Source organism: Pristis pectinata, chromosome 11, assembly GCF_009764475.1.
Source record: "Pristis pectinata isolate sPriPec2 chromosome 11, sPriPec2.1.pri, whole genome shotgun sequence".
NCBI lineage: Eukaryota > Metazoa > Chordata > Chondrichthyes > Rhinopristiformes > Pristidae > Pristis > Pristis pectinata.
In genome coordinates this window covers 1,758,871-1,774,988 of record NC_067415.1, presented here as the reverse complement: position 1 = coordinate 1,774,988, position 16,118 = coordinate 1,758,871, and the positions used below count along the sequence as shown (strand labels likewise).

General features: G+C 48.1%; 2 protein-coding genes across 8 annotated transcripts in view; both read left to right on the top strand.

The window, feature by feature from the left end:
- pgm2l1 (phosphoglucomutase 2-like 1) overlaps window positions 1-7,845 on the top strand; it is a 96,947-nt gene extending 89,102 nt beyond the window's left edge. For all 4 annotated transcript variants that reach the window (XM_052025899.1, XM_052025898.1, XM_052025896.1 and 1 more), the window contains exons 13-14: window positions 1,396-1,529; window positions 2,786-7,845. In XM_052025899.1, coding sequence (XP_051881859.1) covers window positions 1,396-1,529; window positions 2,786-2,885 — 234 coding nt within the window. In that variant the 3' untranslated portion in view covers window positions 2,886-7,845. The remainder of the gene's footprint in view (window positions 1-1,395; window positions 1,530-2,785) is intronic.
- A 662-nt stretch (window positions 7,846-8,507) lies between these two features.
- LOC127576054 (sialidase-3-like) lies at window positions 8,508-15,309 on the top strand. 4 transcript variants are annotated; one of them, XM_052026387.1, is made up of 3 exons: window positions 8,508-8,619; window positions 11,723-11,934; window positions 13,681-15,309. In XM_052026387.1, the coding sequence occupies exons 2-3, from the start codon at window positions 11,734-11,736 to the stop codon at window positions 14,701-14,703; spliced, it is 1,224 nt and encodes a 407-aa protein (XP_051882347.1). In that variant the 5' UTR covers window positions 8,508-8,619; window positions 11,723-11,733; the 3' UTR covers window positions 14,704-15,309. The 4 variants fall into 4 exon arrangements, with proteins under 4 accessions (XP_051882347.1, XP_051882349.1, XP_051882348.1 ...); XM_052026389.1 differs by lacking the exon at window positions 8,508-8,619 and adding an exon at window positions 8,638-9,019; XM_052026388.1 differs by lacking the exon at window positions 8,508-8,619 and adding an exon at window positions 9,046-9,127.
- Window positions 15,310-16,118: the final 809 nt, after the last annotated feature.

The window sequence follows — 16,118 nt, the reverse complement described above, 5'->3', positions numbered from 1 at the left end:
GATTGCAGGCAATAATTTCAGGTGTTTTTGGGGGCTTTGGTTTGGGTAATGACTCCTGTCAGGGCTGTGGTTAGGAAGCTTGTTTTTACAGGATCGTAATTCTTTCTCGCTGTCTGTATTTCAGGTACAGATGCACCCGCTCTGCGTTGCTCCTGCTGCACAACTTCCACGCACGTGTGGACCCTTGCTCCCTGCCTCCTGCACATGCACCCCTGGCTCTCGCATTCTCACACTTGCAAGAATGTTCCTAACACTGGCATATCACATTCACACATCGTCATTCTCACTCTCATGTACAATCCTGACACCAACTATTCACGTCACATCATTGCACATGCAGAATTCAGTGAAGTGACGAGAACTGGGTTAGGAGGAGACCACGTACTCCTGCAGTGATGTGTGTATTTCACACTGTTTGATCCCTGTTCGCTTGAGACCCATGATGTTATGGTCAGCGCTCTGGACTCCAAATCCGGTGTTCCAGTCCGTGTTTGGTAGAACCTGAACCTCTTCAGACGTGAAATCCTCAGAACAAGGGGTTGGTCATTTGGGACACAGATGAGAAGGAATATTTTCACCCAGAGAGTAGAACACAGAACAGTACAGCACAGGAACAGACCCTTCTCTGTTCTATTCTCTGGGTGAAAATATTCCTCATCTCTGCCAAGCACGATGCCAAATTAAACTAATCCCTTCTGCCTGCACAGGATCCACATCCCTCCATCCCCTGCATATTCATGTATCTATCTAACAGCCTCTTAAACACCACTATCGTGTCTGCCTCTGCCTTCACCCCCACACTTGGCAGCCTGTTCCAGGCACCCACCACCCTCTGTTTTAAAAAAAAGACTTGTCCCACACATCCACTTTAAACTTTCCCCCCTCACCTTAAATACATGTCCTCTAGTATTCGACATTTCTACCCTGGGCAAAAAGATTTGGACTGTCTACTTATCTGTGTCTCTCATAATTTTATAAACTTCTCTATCAGGTCACCCATCAGTAATCGACTTCCTGTTGGGGAATTGAACCCTGCTATCTAGCGTGACAGGTGGGGATACTAACCACTACACTAACAAGGAGCCAATGATGGTGCTGAATGATGAAGGATAGTGAAGAGCTGTGGGTGCTCAGTCACTGAGTATATTCTAGACAGATTGATGGATGTTTGGTTATTCAGGGAGCTGAGGGGTATGAGCTGGTGCAGGGAAGTGGTGCTGAGGTAAAAGATCAGTCATGATCTTATTAAATGGTGGAGCAGGCATGTGGGGCCGAATGGTCTACTTGTGTTCACTCCATTCTACAGTATACAACAGCTGCTCACATTGTAGGGTGACACTGCATGTGTGCTGTGCTCTGCTGACCAGACTTACAGCCTGTTGGTTTCCCTGCCAGGTGCTGCCAGTGAGTAAAAGCAGCCAGATGATCACCTTCACCTTCCTGAATGGATGTGTGGCCACGCTCCGGGTCAGCGGCACAGAGCCAAAGATCAAATACTACGCTGAGTTCTGTGCACCCCCGGGACACAGGTCAGTGGTTCCTTCCTCATCTGAACCTTTTTATCTCCTTAGGATGCAGAGGAGGCAGGGTTTCAGGACAGAAGGTTTGTGGTTGGGTGGAAGACGGGAGTGATTAAACACCAGAAGGGATGGTGGTAGAAGAGAAAAGTGGAAAATAGATGCCTCCCACCCCACACTCCCTGTTCATCTGTAATTGGACCATCGTAATGCACCCATCTCCTCAGAACCTTTGCCTAGCGATTAGCGTGACGCTATTACAGCGCCAGCGACCCGGGTTCAATTCCCGCCGCTGTCCGTAAGGAGTTTGTACCTTCTCCCCGTGACTGCGTGGGTTTCCTCCGGGTGCTCCGGTTTCCTCCCACATTGCAAAGACGTACGGGTTAGGAAGTTGTGGGCATGCTGCATTGGTGCTGGAAACGTGGCGACATTTGCAGGCTGCCCCCAGAACACTGCACAGAAGATGTGTTTCACTGTGTGTTTTGATGTACGTGACTAATAAAGAAATCTCACCTTATCCTATCTTCACATTTCTCCCTTTGTCCGGTCCCTCCCACCTCTGTTTACATTGCTCACAGTGCCCTTCGCCACCTTGAGGTTCCCATTTTTGGTTTCCTGGCCCAACCACCTTAATCTCTCCACGACATTAATCCCTCTACAGCATCATGCCCCAGCAAATGGCCTGAGGGCTTTCACATGAACAGAAACCAAACCACCAGAATTCTCCTCTCGTAGAGTCATACAGCACAGAAACAGGCCCAACTGGTCCATGCCAACCAAGGTGCCCCATCCAAGCCAGTCCCATTTGCCTGGGTTTGGCCCATATCCTCTAAACCTTCCCTATCCATGTACCTGTCCAACTGTCTTTTAAATGTTGTTATTGTACCTGCCTCACCCTCTTACTCTGGCAGCTCGTTCCACATACTCACCACCCTCTGTGTAATTAAAAAAAAAGTTGGCTGAACTTAACTTCACATTAAACTTCACTCAGCTTTCCAAATAAAATGCTGGGGATTCTGATTCCCAGTTATACAGATCTGTGAAGCATTCTGTGCTGCAGTCACTTTCTCCCTCATGTTGGTCTTTTTCTGTCTTACTCTCTCACTTGCAAGGTTGTTTTGTATTTAAACCCCTGCACAACAGCATACCTCCACTGTGCCTATAGCCCCAATCCTTGTTTTCCTCCTTCCCAGAATATATTGGGTGACAGTTGCAGATGATTTGCCCCTGCTCCTTGCTTGACTTTAAAAGCAATGCTCTCTTTCCAGTGACACAGCCTACCTGGAAGAAGAGCTCAACAAATTGATTGATGCATTGGTCAAAAACTTCCTCGAGCCAGAGAAGAACGGGTTGATCGCACGCATTTAAGATGCACCTGTAATAATGAGAGTGTGTCTGGTGTTGGAGTGAGAGAGAGCAAGCGTGGGAAATGCCACCAAAGCTGTTTGCACTGTTGAGGGTGATGCACTGCTGGTGCCGCCTGCTTGACAACTCTACTCTTGACAACTCTTCAGTGAATTAATAGTCCTGATGTGTTGCTGGAAAAGAAGCCAGCTTGGAACCAGAGAAGGTGTCTGGCCCGTTTGCTAGGAAGTTCTCGTCATTCTCCGTCAACAGTCTCTTCTACCTGGTGGTGTACATTCGTTCAGTTGCATTTGTCTTAATATAAACATCACCATAAATAGAATCTGGTCCCACTAATGCCCAAAGCGCAGGCTATTACCATCAGTGTTGTGGGGGCTCTGTCAGCAAGTGCCAGGGATGTGCCCAGTGTTCCAGCATGGCTTGAGAGGGCTCTACAGATATGCGGACTAGCCAGCTGCCAAGCAATCAAAGTTGCTCAGTGATGCTTTTCTGTATACTCTGTACAGGGAGACGGTTTAAAACAAGTGTTTGGCATCTCCTCCCTCTCTGCTTAAAATTTCACTGCTCCTTATATGAATTTGCACAAATATTTCACCCCTTGATCTAAAAGCTATAGGCATATTTGTAAAAGAATTATTTACTATCCCATTTGCCAGTTCTAGTGTTTTTTTTAGCAAAAGTGAACAGGAGCAGTAGCTGCAAATGTCACTGAGAAATAATTGAGCAGTCCTTCTGTCTGGGGAGGTCAGTGGCCCCTGACTACTAGTGCCCCACTGGTGTCTCTGCAAAGCAGAACACTTCACCTTGGCTGCCACAAACCATCTTCAGTGCAAGGTGAGTGCCATTGGTGATGCCCCAAGGCTTCTGACCCTTCATCCAGTCAGAGTGACATGTGCACGACTGCCCGTCTCTCCCATGGACATATCCTGCCATACAGGCTGGTGTTGGATCAGTAAACGCCTCCTAACCGGGCTTCACATATTACAATTACTGGGTATGCCCTGTAATAAATAAAAATATGTTGCAGTGTATACAGCAGTGTTGAGAGAGGGAGCCATTGTTTGTGGACAGCCGTTTTCTGTGGCTGTCCCTTGCTATGAAATTGCATGTATGTGTCCTTGTGAGAGGATGTATTGTGCCTGGGTTAGTGTTTACCTGTCGCTGTGTGTGTGGGAGTGCATGTATCTGTGTGATGATGTGTGTTGTACACTCAGTATTACTGCAGACAGGAGTAACTGCTGCAGAGGATGTTCTCGTAGAGTACCAGGGAAGATTCTGGTCCCGTGTTGTCTCCCTTTGAACATTTTAGGCTGAAGCATTTTGCCAAAGGCTTAAGAGAATATAGTTAGTGTATTTATTTTAATTCTTTATGTGTGCATTTGGATAAACTAGACGTCTTATTTTGCACTTGAAAGCTTTTATTTTAGTATTTGCAAAACTGAGATTTGATTATTTTGATCTTTAATTTTGTAAACTATATTCTCCTTTATTTGTAAAGCCAACAGCATTGCAGCACCCTGAGCAAAGCCCATGTACCTGAGGGACATGGCCCATGGCTGAGGCTGGTAGTCTGTGCTGTGTGAACTGACTGCAGGCAGATTAGCTGCAGCAGTTCATCTGATGAAAGTTCTTTTGTTTCTTCCCAGATGCTGACTGACCTGTGAGCATTTCCAGCACTTTTTGTTTATATTCCAGATTTTGCAGCATCCACAATATTGTTTTTTATTTCTACAATTGCTTTTCTGCTCATGGTTAAGAAGGGAAAGGTTACCTTGAATACTTCCAAGTAATTTCTAACTGGAAGCATTCAAGCATCAGCTGTGATGCACGCTGTGGTTGCTAAGCTGCTGACATTGGTTGTCTCTCTTCTGCCACAGATGTGGTACGGTGGGTGTGGTACCAGCGGAAGAACTGGTACTTCAGGAGGACGGAGGCTGGGGAAAGACCAAGGGAGTGGGGATAATTGGAGACCTCTCTCGAGGAAAAGCCGTAAACCTCTCGATATGTAGAATGCTCGTGAGAGTTGTTACCTGGAGACCAGCTCCTCAGAGCTCCCGTAGCAAAGCCAAAGAAATTGCTCCTCAACACCACATCATTTCAAAATGACACCTTCCAGACCAGCGTGTTTTGCCAATTTCCCTAAAAAGGCCTTACCGAGGCTGTGTGTGTCCCAGAAATGTGGCCCTCCGGCAGCACCCGCAGGTTTGTTTCATTGCTGGAGGAACTCGGGAGGTCAGGCAGCATCTGTGGAGGGAAATGGACAGTCAACAGTTGAAGGGTTGAGCAGGTGAAGGGTCTTCACCCAAAATGTCGACTGTCCATCTCCCTCCACAGATGCTGACTGACCTGCTGAGCTCCTCCAGCAGCTCATTTTTTGCTTATAACCCCACATCCAATCACTTGAACCAGGGTAATGTTTAAATTGCCTTATCCTGACGACCCCCCTCTGGTGCGGTAGTCCTGCCCAATATCAAATTTCCCATCGCTCCAATCGTTATTCTTCTTACAAGAGCCTCACTAACAGTAACATCCAAGTATCTATCGTTCACTGTACCTCTTCTAAAACATTTCAGACTCTCGTATCTAGTGATGGCATCTTCCAGGTTAACACACACACACATTCAACCAGGAGGAGAAGCAGGTCATTGCTTGCCTCTAGAAATCCTTGTGATAAGGATTTGCACCTCCGGTTTGAGCACCCCTAGTCCTACATCACATGTCCTTGAGCATAAAATTCCATTCTGAACACAGCTTAGTGATTATAAAACAGAATTCATAATTGTTGATTTTCTGATTTTATGCTAGCCATTGCAAAATACTTTATTAAATTATTTTGCAATGGCTAGCATAAAATCAGAAAACAAAAGCAAGGAACTACAAACACTATAAAAATCTCAAGCTTCTGAATGGGCCCAGCCTTTGACTCAGGGTCCAGCTCCCTGACTTCTCACACCAACTGCCCACAGACCTGATCCCAGGTCTACCCAGGCACCCAAATATTCTTCAAAAGAAATGGGGCAATAAATTCTAATTCAATACTATTAATTTTCCAATTCTTGACATCATTAAAAATGTCTTATTTTTTAATTTAATTTAAAATCCCATTGTTTTCTCAGCATCAATTTCTACTCCATTTTTAAGACAACATTTCTAAGATTTGTAGACGTACCTTGCGAGAATCACTCACAAGGTCTGTGTCAACAGGAAAAGGTAAAGCTTTACTGTGTCGTTCTGTGAAACAGGAGAGGAGGGAAACTTGACTGTATTTTGCCACCTCGAGCCTTCCCAGGTCTGTGGATTGAAATTACGGAGAGTTTTCATTCAAGTTTGATTTTTTTTCTCCAATTGTAATTTTCTGGCAGTTTAATTTGACTGATTATTAAACATACAGATTCTCAGTACAGTTGCCCACAAGCAGATGTGAGTAAGCAGCCTTTCCCAAGATGCTGTGATGAAGTTATTCACAAGAACAAGGAGTTAGGCTGCCAGTGTTCAAAATTTTTTTTATACTTAAACATATTTTCAAAGTAATTTATTTGAGAATTTTAGGTGAGGGAGAAGCAATAATATTGAAGTACGTGGAAGGTCTTGCACTATGTGAAATGCTGCTTAACTCTTCTGTTCTTTGTTGTGAAAGGTGTTCGATGTTCCTGCCTAAAGGTATTTGTCCTCTTTATTAACCACACCTGCTGGAAATTGCTTCAGTAGACCTGGGGAAAGTCCAGGTTGTTGGCTTGAATGTACGTATATTAGAAAAGACAAATACTTGTTTTCTAGACTGTGTAGATCCTGTTTACCTTGTACCCTTGTGGCTGAGAGTTTGTGCTGTGCCAGTGTTGGAAAGTGAATCATTTCAAGTTACTGTTTCGCAATGCCTATATTTTGAGCCTAGACTGCCGAGTGAATTTGGAACGATGCATCAGTTAAGCCATCTATTTCAGACAACAGAGGCTGCTGATTCAAGGGACTGCAGTCACAAGCTAACTTTTACCTTTCAAGTCTGCAGCCACTACTAACAGGTTCTAAATATCAACTGCTGTTAAGTCAGAGCCCTTTGTATGGGTTTTGAGCTAGATCTGCTGTTTTGTTTCCATCTGTTGGTGAAATGGGTGGAAGCTTTCACACCTTCATAGCTGGGGCTGAGACTTGCCTTTGGAGATCGAAGGAAGCACCGTCTTGCAACCTACAGCAACCAACCATGGTGCATTACACCAGTGGCACAAGGTCCACCTAAACTCTGGCTGTATTGACTGTGTGGATCCAGCCCAAGAGTGCACGAGTCCTGTCCTGGTGCTGTGGAAGTGAACATGCTGATGATGCAGATTGAAAATGCTTTATGTGCACTATTTTGTTTGGAAGAGTTGGACAGTTTTGTCTCTCTGGGTTATTTTTGACCTTTCTGTAATGGTATTGTTACCTCATTGCCTTTTTTTTTATCGGAAATGATATGATTATATTTCCCTCTTGCCTCCAGTTGCTGCTTCACTGCTGATAGTTCAAGAGTTGCTCAAGAACTTGGGGCTGATGGTATATTCAACAATGTCCATTTATGTTTTAATTTAACTGTGTACTTTTGCATTCACAACAATATTTGTATAGAACCTGAAATATGGAAAGAGTTTGCAGTGTGTCTGTGGTGAATAAAGCCCACAGCTCTTCAGTAAGTGCTTCAGTTTTCTCTGCACTCGGAGCTACAACTGACCACTTCCACACTTCCTTTTTCTGCCTTCAATTTCACCCAGGATCTATAGAGTTCCTGCACAATCTCATTCTTACCCAGCCTTTCCCTCCTTCACGTTCATTCTCCAATCCCACAGATTTTTGATCTTGCTGCTTTCTATTTCCTTTGGACATTGGCAGTGTGTTTAATCATTCAGTGGATTGTAAAATCTGTATTACCTTTTGAAATAGTTCTTCTAATCCCAAGGAAGGGAGCAGTTACTTAATAGGTTTGCACTTCTTGTGTTCAGTGATACTGTGTATTTATTTATGAATTAAAGTATATATTTAAAAAAAATTAAAGTAAGTCTGACTGCTGTCTTCATCGTCCTTATTTCACTGTTTATTCTCTCTGGAATGTAGGTGGCTGAGGGGTGACCTTCTGGAGCTTTATAAAATATGAAGGCTATAGGGAGGGTAGATAGTCACAGACTTCCTCCAAGGACAGGGTAGTCTAAAACTAGAAAGCACCGATTTAAGTTGAGGGAAAAGAAATTTAAAGGAGATCTGAGGGGCAGGTTTTTCCACGTAGAGGGTGGTAAAGATTTGGAATGGGTTGCCAGATGCAGATACAATGAATAAAGTTTGGGGATCGGAAACGTCAACTATTTCAACTACCCACAACTGCTGCCTGACCTGCTGAGATCCTCCAGCAGCTTTTTCTTGCTTCGACAGGCGAGGTGTAGAGGGATGGGGGCGTGAGACAGGCAAAGGCCATTGGTGCTGTTGGCCATCACGGTGCCATGGAATGGGAGAGCAGCCATGCGGGCTGAATGGCCTGCTGTTGCAGTGGTGGGAACCAGCTGCTGCATCTCCTGCATTGCATTACTGACCGCGGTTCAAAAGCATTTTAATTAGTGGGTAAAATTCTCTGGGGCATCCTGAAAGCCCGGTGACCTGACAGCCTGTCGTTCCTCTTCCGGGAGAGCGGACTACAACTCCCAGAGGCCAGCGCGACTCGCGCATGCTCAGCAGCGACAGGGCGGTAACCATAGCGACAGGGCCTCCAGAGCCTGAGGTAAAATTTAAAACGTTTCCAATCGAATCGGCGACCGGTTCCCGCATCGCGCGGCGGAGAATCGGCCGGTGGGACCGGGCCCGGAGCGGATCCCGGGCCTCGCCTGCGCCCGGGCTCGGAGCGGATCCCGGGCCTCGCCTGCGCCCGGGCCCGGGGCCTTCGCCCTTTATTAAATCCGGAGGACGGTTCCCGCGGGGGAAGGAACATCCGCCGCTTCCTGGCTGGGGCAGGGCTCAGGCCCCGCACAGCAAGATCCCAGCAGCAGCAGCAGGCCTGGCCTGAGGGGGAAACAGGCCCTTCGGCCCCCCCGGGTCCGTGCTGCCCATCGTTTAACTGACACGTGGACAGGCCCACGGATGGGGAAGGTTCCGAGGGACCCGGGCAAATGGGACTGGCTTAGGTGGGAATCTTGGCCGGAATGGACCAGATGGGCCGAAGGGCCTCTCCCCTGCTGTATTGCTCCAGGACTCTGCCCTACGACAGAGAAGGTGCCGGAAACACTCCGCAGGTCAGGCGAGGTTCACCGACCTGAAGCATCGTCTCTGCCGCTCCCACCCCAGGCGCTGCCCGACCTGCCGGGTGTTTCCAGCACCTTCTGTTTTTGTGTTGGATTCCCAGCATCTGCAGTCTTTTCACCATCAACATTAATGCCATTTACTGGCACTTGGTCCACAGCCGCCTCCGTCTTGGCGATTTATGTGCTCGTCCAGATACTTGGAGTCACACAGCACAGAAACGGATGTCGACCAAGATTCCCATCTAAGCTCGTCCCATTTGCCTGCATTTGGCCCATTATCCCTCTAAACCGTTCCTATCCATGGACCTGTCCGAGTGCCTTTTAAATGTTCTTTTAAATTAAACTTCTGAAATGTTGTGAGAGTCTCTGCCTCCACCACCCCCTCAGGCAGTGTGTCCCAGATTCCAACCACCCTCTAGGGGGAAAAGATTCTTCCTCAAATCCCTTCTTTTGACACCCCAGAAAAGTTTCCTACTATCTACCTTGTCTGTGCCCCCCATAATTTGATATGCCTCCATTAGGTTCCCCCCTTGGCTTTGTCCACTCCAAGGAAAACAGACCCAGCTCTCTGGTTTCTCCTCTAACTGAAATATTCCATCCAAGCCAACATCCGGGTGAATCACCTCAGCACCCTCCCCCATGCAACCACGTCTTTCCTATAGTGTGGTGACCAGAACTGCACACAGGTGCAAATTGGCACACATGCAAATTGCTTTTAAAAACAACAGAGGGCAGTTAAAAAAGCAATAAGGGGAGAAAAGATGAAACATGAAGGTAAGCTAGCCAATAATATAAAAGTTTTTTTCAGATATATAAAGAGTAAAAAAGAGGCAAGAGTGGACACCGGACCGCTGGAAAATGATGTGGAGAGGTAGTAATGGGGAATGATGAAATGGCAGATGAACTGAATAAAGTATTTGGCGTCAGTCTGCACTGTGGAAGACACCAGCAACATGCCAGAAATTCGAGAGAGTCAGGGAGCGGAAGTGAGTGTAGTCGCTATTACTAAGGAGAAGGTGCTTGGGAAGCTGAAAGGTCTGAAGATGGATAGGTCCCCTGGACCAGATGGACTACACCCAGGGTTCTGAAAGAGGCAGCTGAAGAGACTGTGGAGGCATTAGTAGTGATCTTTCAAGAATCATTAGAGTCAGGAATGGTTCCAGAGGACTGGAATATCGCAAATGTCACTCCACTCTTTAAGAAGGGAGGGAGGCAAAAGACAGAAAATTATAGGCCAGTCTGCCTGACCTCAGTGGTTGGTAAGATGTTAGAGTCCATTATTAAGGATGAGGTTTCGGGGTACCTGGAAGCTCATGATAAAATAGGCTGAAGTCAGAATAGTTTCCTTAAGGGGAGATTTGCCTGACAAATCTGTTGGAACTCTTTGAGGAAATAACAGGCAGGATAGAGAAAGGAGAGTCAGTGGATGTTGTTTACCTGGATTTTCAGAAGGGCTTTGAAAAGGTGCCACACATGAGGCTGCTAAACAAGGTAGGAGCCCATGGTATTACAGGAAAGGTACCAACATGGATAGAAGATTGGCTGACTGGCAGAAGGCAGAGTGGGAATAAAGGGGGTCTTTTCTGGTTGGCTGCCGGTGACTATTGGTGTTCTGCAGGGGTTGATGTTGGGTCTGTTACTTTTCACGTTATATGTTAATGATCTGGATGATGGAATTGAGGGCTGTGTGGCCAAGTTTGCAGATGATACAAAGATAGGTGGTGTTGAGGAAGCAGGGAGTCTGCAGAAGGACTTGGACAGGTTGGGAGAATGGGGGAGAGAAGTTGCAGATGGAATACAGCGCAGGGAAGTGTACGGTCACGCACTCTGGTAGAAGGAATAAAGACGTAGACTATTTTCTAAACGGGGAGTGAATTCAGAAATCAGAGGTGCAAAGGGACTTGGGAGTCCGAGTGCAGGATTCCCTGAAGGTTAACTCACCTGCTTCCACCTATCATTCCCAAGCCCTACCTCACCCCTCCCTCTTACCTCTTTATACTGACTTTTTTCACTCTACACTCTCAGTCCTGAAGCAGGATCTCAACCCAAAATGTCAACCATCCCTCTGCCTCCACAGATGCTGCCTGACCTGCTGAGTTCTTCCAGCAGTTTATTTTTTTGTACCCTAACCTCCCTGCTCTTGTACTCTGTGTCTAAGCTAATGAAGGCAAGTATTCCACATGCCCTCTACCTGTGCTGTCACCTTCAAAGATCCTTGCACTTGCATACCGAGGTCTCTCTGTTCCTTGGTGCTCCCTACCATTCATGGTATACTTTCTACCTTATTGGTCCTCGCACCTATCAGGGTTAAACTCCATTGGCCACTCCTCTGCCCATTTTATAACTGATCAATATCTAACAGTCCAAACTGACTTTGAAACAAGAATAGGGAATCATTCCCTGGGCTACAGGGAAGAATGGGAGGCTGGATACCAGGAACCAGCCGAACAATTACCTTCTGTGCAGCAACAATTCTGTGATAGTTTCACAAGTTCTGGGAGATTGTGAAATGCAACACTTTGCACCATTCATTAACAGTCTGCGGAGACACAGACTTTACCTTGCTTTCTTCACTTCCTTGAACAGGTTTGGTGACCATGGCGGCTGACCAGGTCTCAGGTAAAGTCACCTTGTTCAAGAGGGAGGAGAGCGAAGCCGTGTATCGCATCCCCTCCCTCCTTTACCTCGACAGAGATGCAGTTTTTTTAGCGTTTGCGGAGAAACGGAGCTCTTCCAGTGATTTGGATGCCAAGAGTCTGGTGCTACGGAGAGGGAATTTTCAAGATGGATCAGTGAAGGTTGGTGTTGGCTCCTCAACAGCACAATTCAGCTCGTGATTCTGGTTCAATCCCAACCTCTGGCGCTGCCTGTGTGGAGTTTGCATGTTCTCCCTGTGACCGTGTGGGTTTCTCCCGGCTGCTCCGGTTTCCTCCCACATCCTAAAGGCGTGCGGGTCAGCAGTTTAATTGGTTGCTGTAAATTGTCCCCAATGTGTGGGTGGATGGTAGAATCTGGGTTGATGGGAATGTGGGGAGGGTAAATAGGATTGGTGTAAATGGGTGCTTGACGATCCGGAGGGACTCTGGGCTGAAGGCCTGTTTCCGTGCTCGATGATGCTATGACAAAATCTTGCAGGTTTGTTGAAAATAGAGAACATGTGGGTCAGTAAATTAAATTAGTTCATTATTGTCACATGTACGGAGGTACAGTGGAAAAACTTTGTTTTGCATGCCATCTCTACAGAACATTTCATCACAGTACATTGAGGTAGAACAAGGGAAAACAATAGCAGAATGCAGAATAAAGTGTTACAGTTACAGAGAAAGTGCAGTGCAGGCAGACAATAAGGTGCAAGGTCACAACGAGGTAAATCTTATCGTACTAGGGGACTGTTCAATAGTCTTATAACAGTGTGATAGAAGCTGTCCTTGAGCCTGGTGGTCCGTGCTTTCAGGCTTTTGTATGGGAGGGGGGAGAAGAGAGAATGTCTGGGGTGGGTGGGGTCTTTGATTACGTTGGCTGCTTTCCTGAGGCAGTGGGAAGTGCAGAAGAGTCCATGGAATGGAGGCTGGTTTCTGTGATGCACTGGGCTGTGTCCACAACTCTCTGTAGTTTCTTGCAGTCCCAGGCAGAGCAGTTGCCGTACCAAGCCGTGATGCATCTGGATAGGATGCTTTCTACTGTGCGTCAATAAAAATTGTTCATATCTGCCTTCAGGAATAAGAGTTAAGGCAGGCAAATGGCTTTGAAGCGTGGATCAGTTAGAATCAGCTGGAGGGGCTGAGAGGTCTCCTCTTGGTTCTAATACTTAGATGAAAGAGACATAAAAGGGTGGGAAAAGGCTTGTGCGGTTGGGTGAGGTGGAAATTCCCGTGAGCTGGCTGGAAAGACATCATCTGGAGTAATGAACATGGCTTGCTGTCGTGCTAACTCCCTTTATCCAATTATGCAGGCAAATGGGACTAACTCAGATGGACATCTTGGGTGGTGGGTCCCTGATTATCACACAGCAGTGACCCAGAGAAACTGAGAATTGTTTTTTCTATTTACTCATTCTGGGGATGTGGACACTGTGCACAGTGCCAGCATTTATTGGATGTGGGCAGTGCCAGCATTTATTAGATGTGGACACTGTGCACAGTGCCAGCATTTATTAGATGTGGGCAGTGCCAGCATTTATTGGATGTGGACACTGTGCACAGTGCCAGCATTTATTAAATGTGGGCAGTGCCAGCATTTATTAGATGTGGGCAGTGCCAGCATTTATTGGATGTGGACACTGTGCACAGTGCCAGCATTTATTAAATGTGGGCAGTGCCAGCATTTATTAGATGTGGGCAGTGCCAGCATTTATTAGATGTGGGCAGTGCCAGCATTTATTGGATGTGGACACTGTGCACAGTGCCAGCATTTATTAGATGTGGGCAGTGCCAGCATTTATTGGATATGGACACTGTGGGCACTGCCAGCATTGCACTAACCCAGCCAGCCATACACCTTTGTTGTCCACTCTGTGCCCTGACGTGACTGTTTCTTGTTCCCAGTGGGAGAATGAGGTCCAACTGAAGACTGCCGGGCAGCCGGGCTACCGCTCCATGAACCCGTGCCCGGTGTACGAGCAGCAGCAAGGAGTCGTCTATCTCTTCTTCAACTGCATCAAGGAGGGGGTGTCGGAGAGGCAGCAGATCTTCTGCGGGAAGGACGCCACCAAACTCTGCTACGTGCTGAGCCGAGATGCGGGGGTCACCTGGGGCCCGCTGACCGACCTGACGGACACTGTGCTGGGCCCGTGGGTCGGCCACTGGGGCACCTTCTCCGTTGGCCCCGGTCACGGCCTCCAGCAGGCGTGCGGGACGCTGATCATCCCCGCCTACACGTACATCATCAGCCAGAGCTGCCGCCTCCTGCCGCCCTGGTTCCGCACGGCACCCCACCCCTTCTACTTCTACAGCCAGGACGGTGGCGAGAGCTGGCAAGTGGGCGAGCCGGTGACCAAGTACCAGGCGGCGGAATGTGAGCTGGCAGAGATCGCCATCGCCAACAACAACCGCGTGCTGTACTGTAACGCCCGGACGAAGGGTCAGGCAAGGGTGGAGGCTGTCAGCCTGGAGCCCGGGTGTTTCGAGATTGCCCGCCTAGCCAAAGGGCTGGTGGACAGCAAGAGGGGGTGCCAGGGCAGTGTGGTGAGTTTCCCTGTGCCCGACGTACAGCCCAACACAGGGGAGCAGGTGTCCTGGCTCCTGTACACACACCCGACCGGGGAGCGCGGATTCTGGGGCCACAGGCACAACCGCACCAACCTGGGCATCTTCGTTAACCCCAGGCCCCTGCAGAAACACCAGTGGCGCGGGCCCTGGGTCATCCAGACTGGGCCCTGCGGTTACTCTGACCTCGCCTATGTTGGCAGCGCAGCCACCTTTGCCTGTCTGTATGAATGCGGCACGGACGTCTCCTGGGAGCGCATCGTGTTCTGTCTCTTCTCCGCCAAGGACGTGATGAAGAACGTCTCCTCGCGGCATGGCAGCGAGCCAGCAGAAGGGAGGCAACTCCTAGCTGGGGCACTGTAAACACCTCTGCTTGTATGCATGCATGGAACATGCGTGCATGCATTTCCATGTATATGTAACACAGGCACTGCATCTTCTGCACACCAGGTCTGTTCGCAGGATGCAGTCCCAGATCCAGCCCCTCACCCCCTCCAGCTTGTATTCCAATTCCCGCAGATCTGACCACAGCAACACCACAGCTCACATTGGCTCATCCCACAGTGACACCCATTTGCCTGCCCTGTCCGGCTGGGATCAATGTGCCAGAAAGCCAGGTACATTGTCACGGCCCCCGTTGAGATCGGGTCCAGAAGGCGCTGTGTGTGGGGCGTCACCAGCTGGGCACAGAGCAAGAGGGGGATGTGCTGCTGCTTTGTTTTTTTTTGCTGTACGTTGCCACATGTAGAATATTTACAATGTATTAATCACCAGTGGTAGTCGCAGTGCCAGCATTTGCCTGTCCCTAATTACCCCTGAACAGAGCAGGGCAGCTGAGGGTGCCTGTGGTCACCTTGAGCCCAGGTGTCCTTCCCTGAAGGACATTCATGAACCAAATACCTTTTTAGACAATCCAGGGGTTTCATGGTCACCATTAGAAGGTATTTTTTAATAAAGGTTTTTTCCAGATTTTTTGTATACTTGAACTTCCCTCTCAGGTGGTCTTAGGGAGGGAGCTGAACATGAATCGAGGTGATTTAACCACCACACTCCTGTCCGTCCAGCCACATATTCCCAGCTGACAAACACCAGTTACATGGGTAAACCTCACACTGAGAAAGGTCTTGCCTTCCCACAGCCCTGTTCACTGCCTCAGACACTGAGTATTTTACAGCTTGCCCCACTGACGTGAGGGCAGGTCACCAGCTGTAAGCACAGAACCCTGCTTCCACCTTTAGACAGTCAAGAGGCATCGCACAGAAACGGGCCCTTCAGCCCATCAACCACCCACTTGCACTGATCCCATTTTATTCTCCCCACCTTCCCATTAACTCTCCCCAGATTCTACACCTCACCTACACACTAGGGGCAATTTACAACAGCCACTTAACCTACCAAAAGGCACATCTTTGGGATGTGGAAGGAAACTCGAGCAGCTGCCTTAATGTAATGTGGGAGGGGATCCACAGATGGCTGTCTGCAACTTAAACCAAGGTGCTTCTAAGGTTCTCAAATGATCCCATTGGGAAATATTAAGATGTGGGAACGACAAAATCTCTTAAATGGCTGGTGCTTGCGAACACCGTTAGCTCTGGTGTGGGTTGGTGTGTGAGTGTCAGCTGTGTAGAACCTGTGTTTATGAGCCGGAGGAGAGGAGAGGGTAACGTCTCCAGGTCTGTCAGCGATACAGACCCAGGTGGGAACGTGGGCAGTGAATGAGCCTGCAGAGTGTGAGTGGGAAAATGTGAAGCTATCACTCGGGCAGAAGCAAGGCCGAG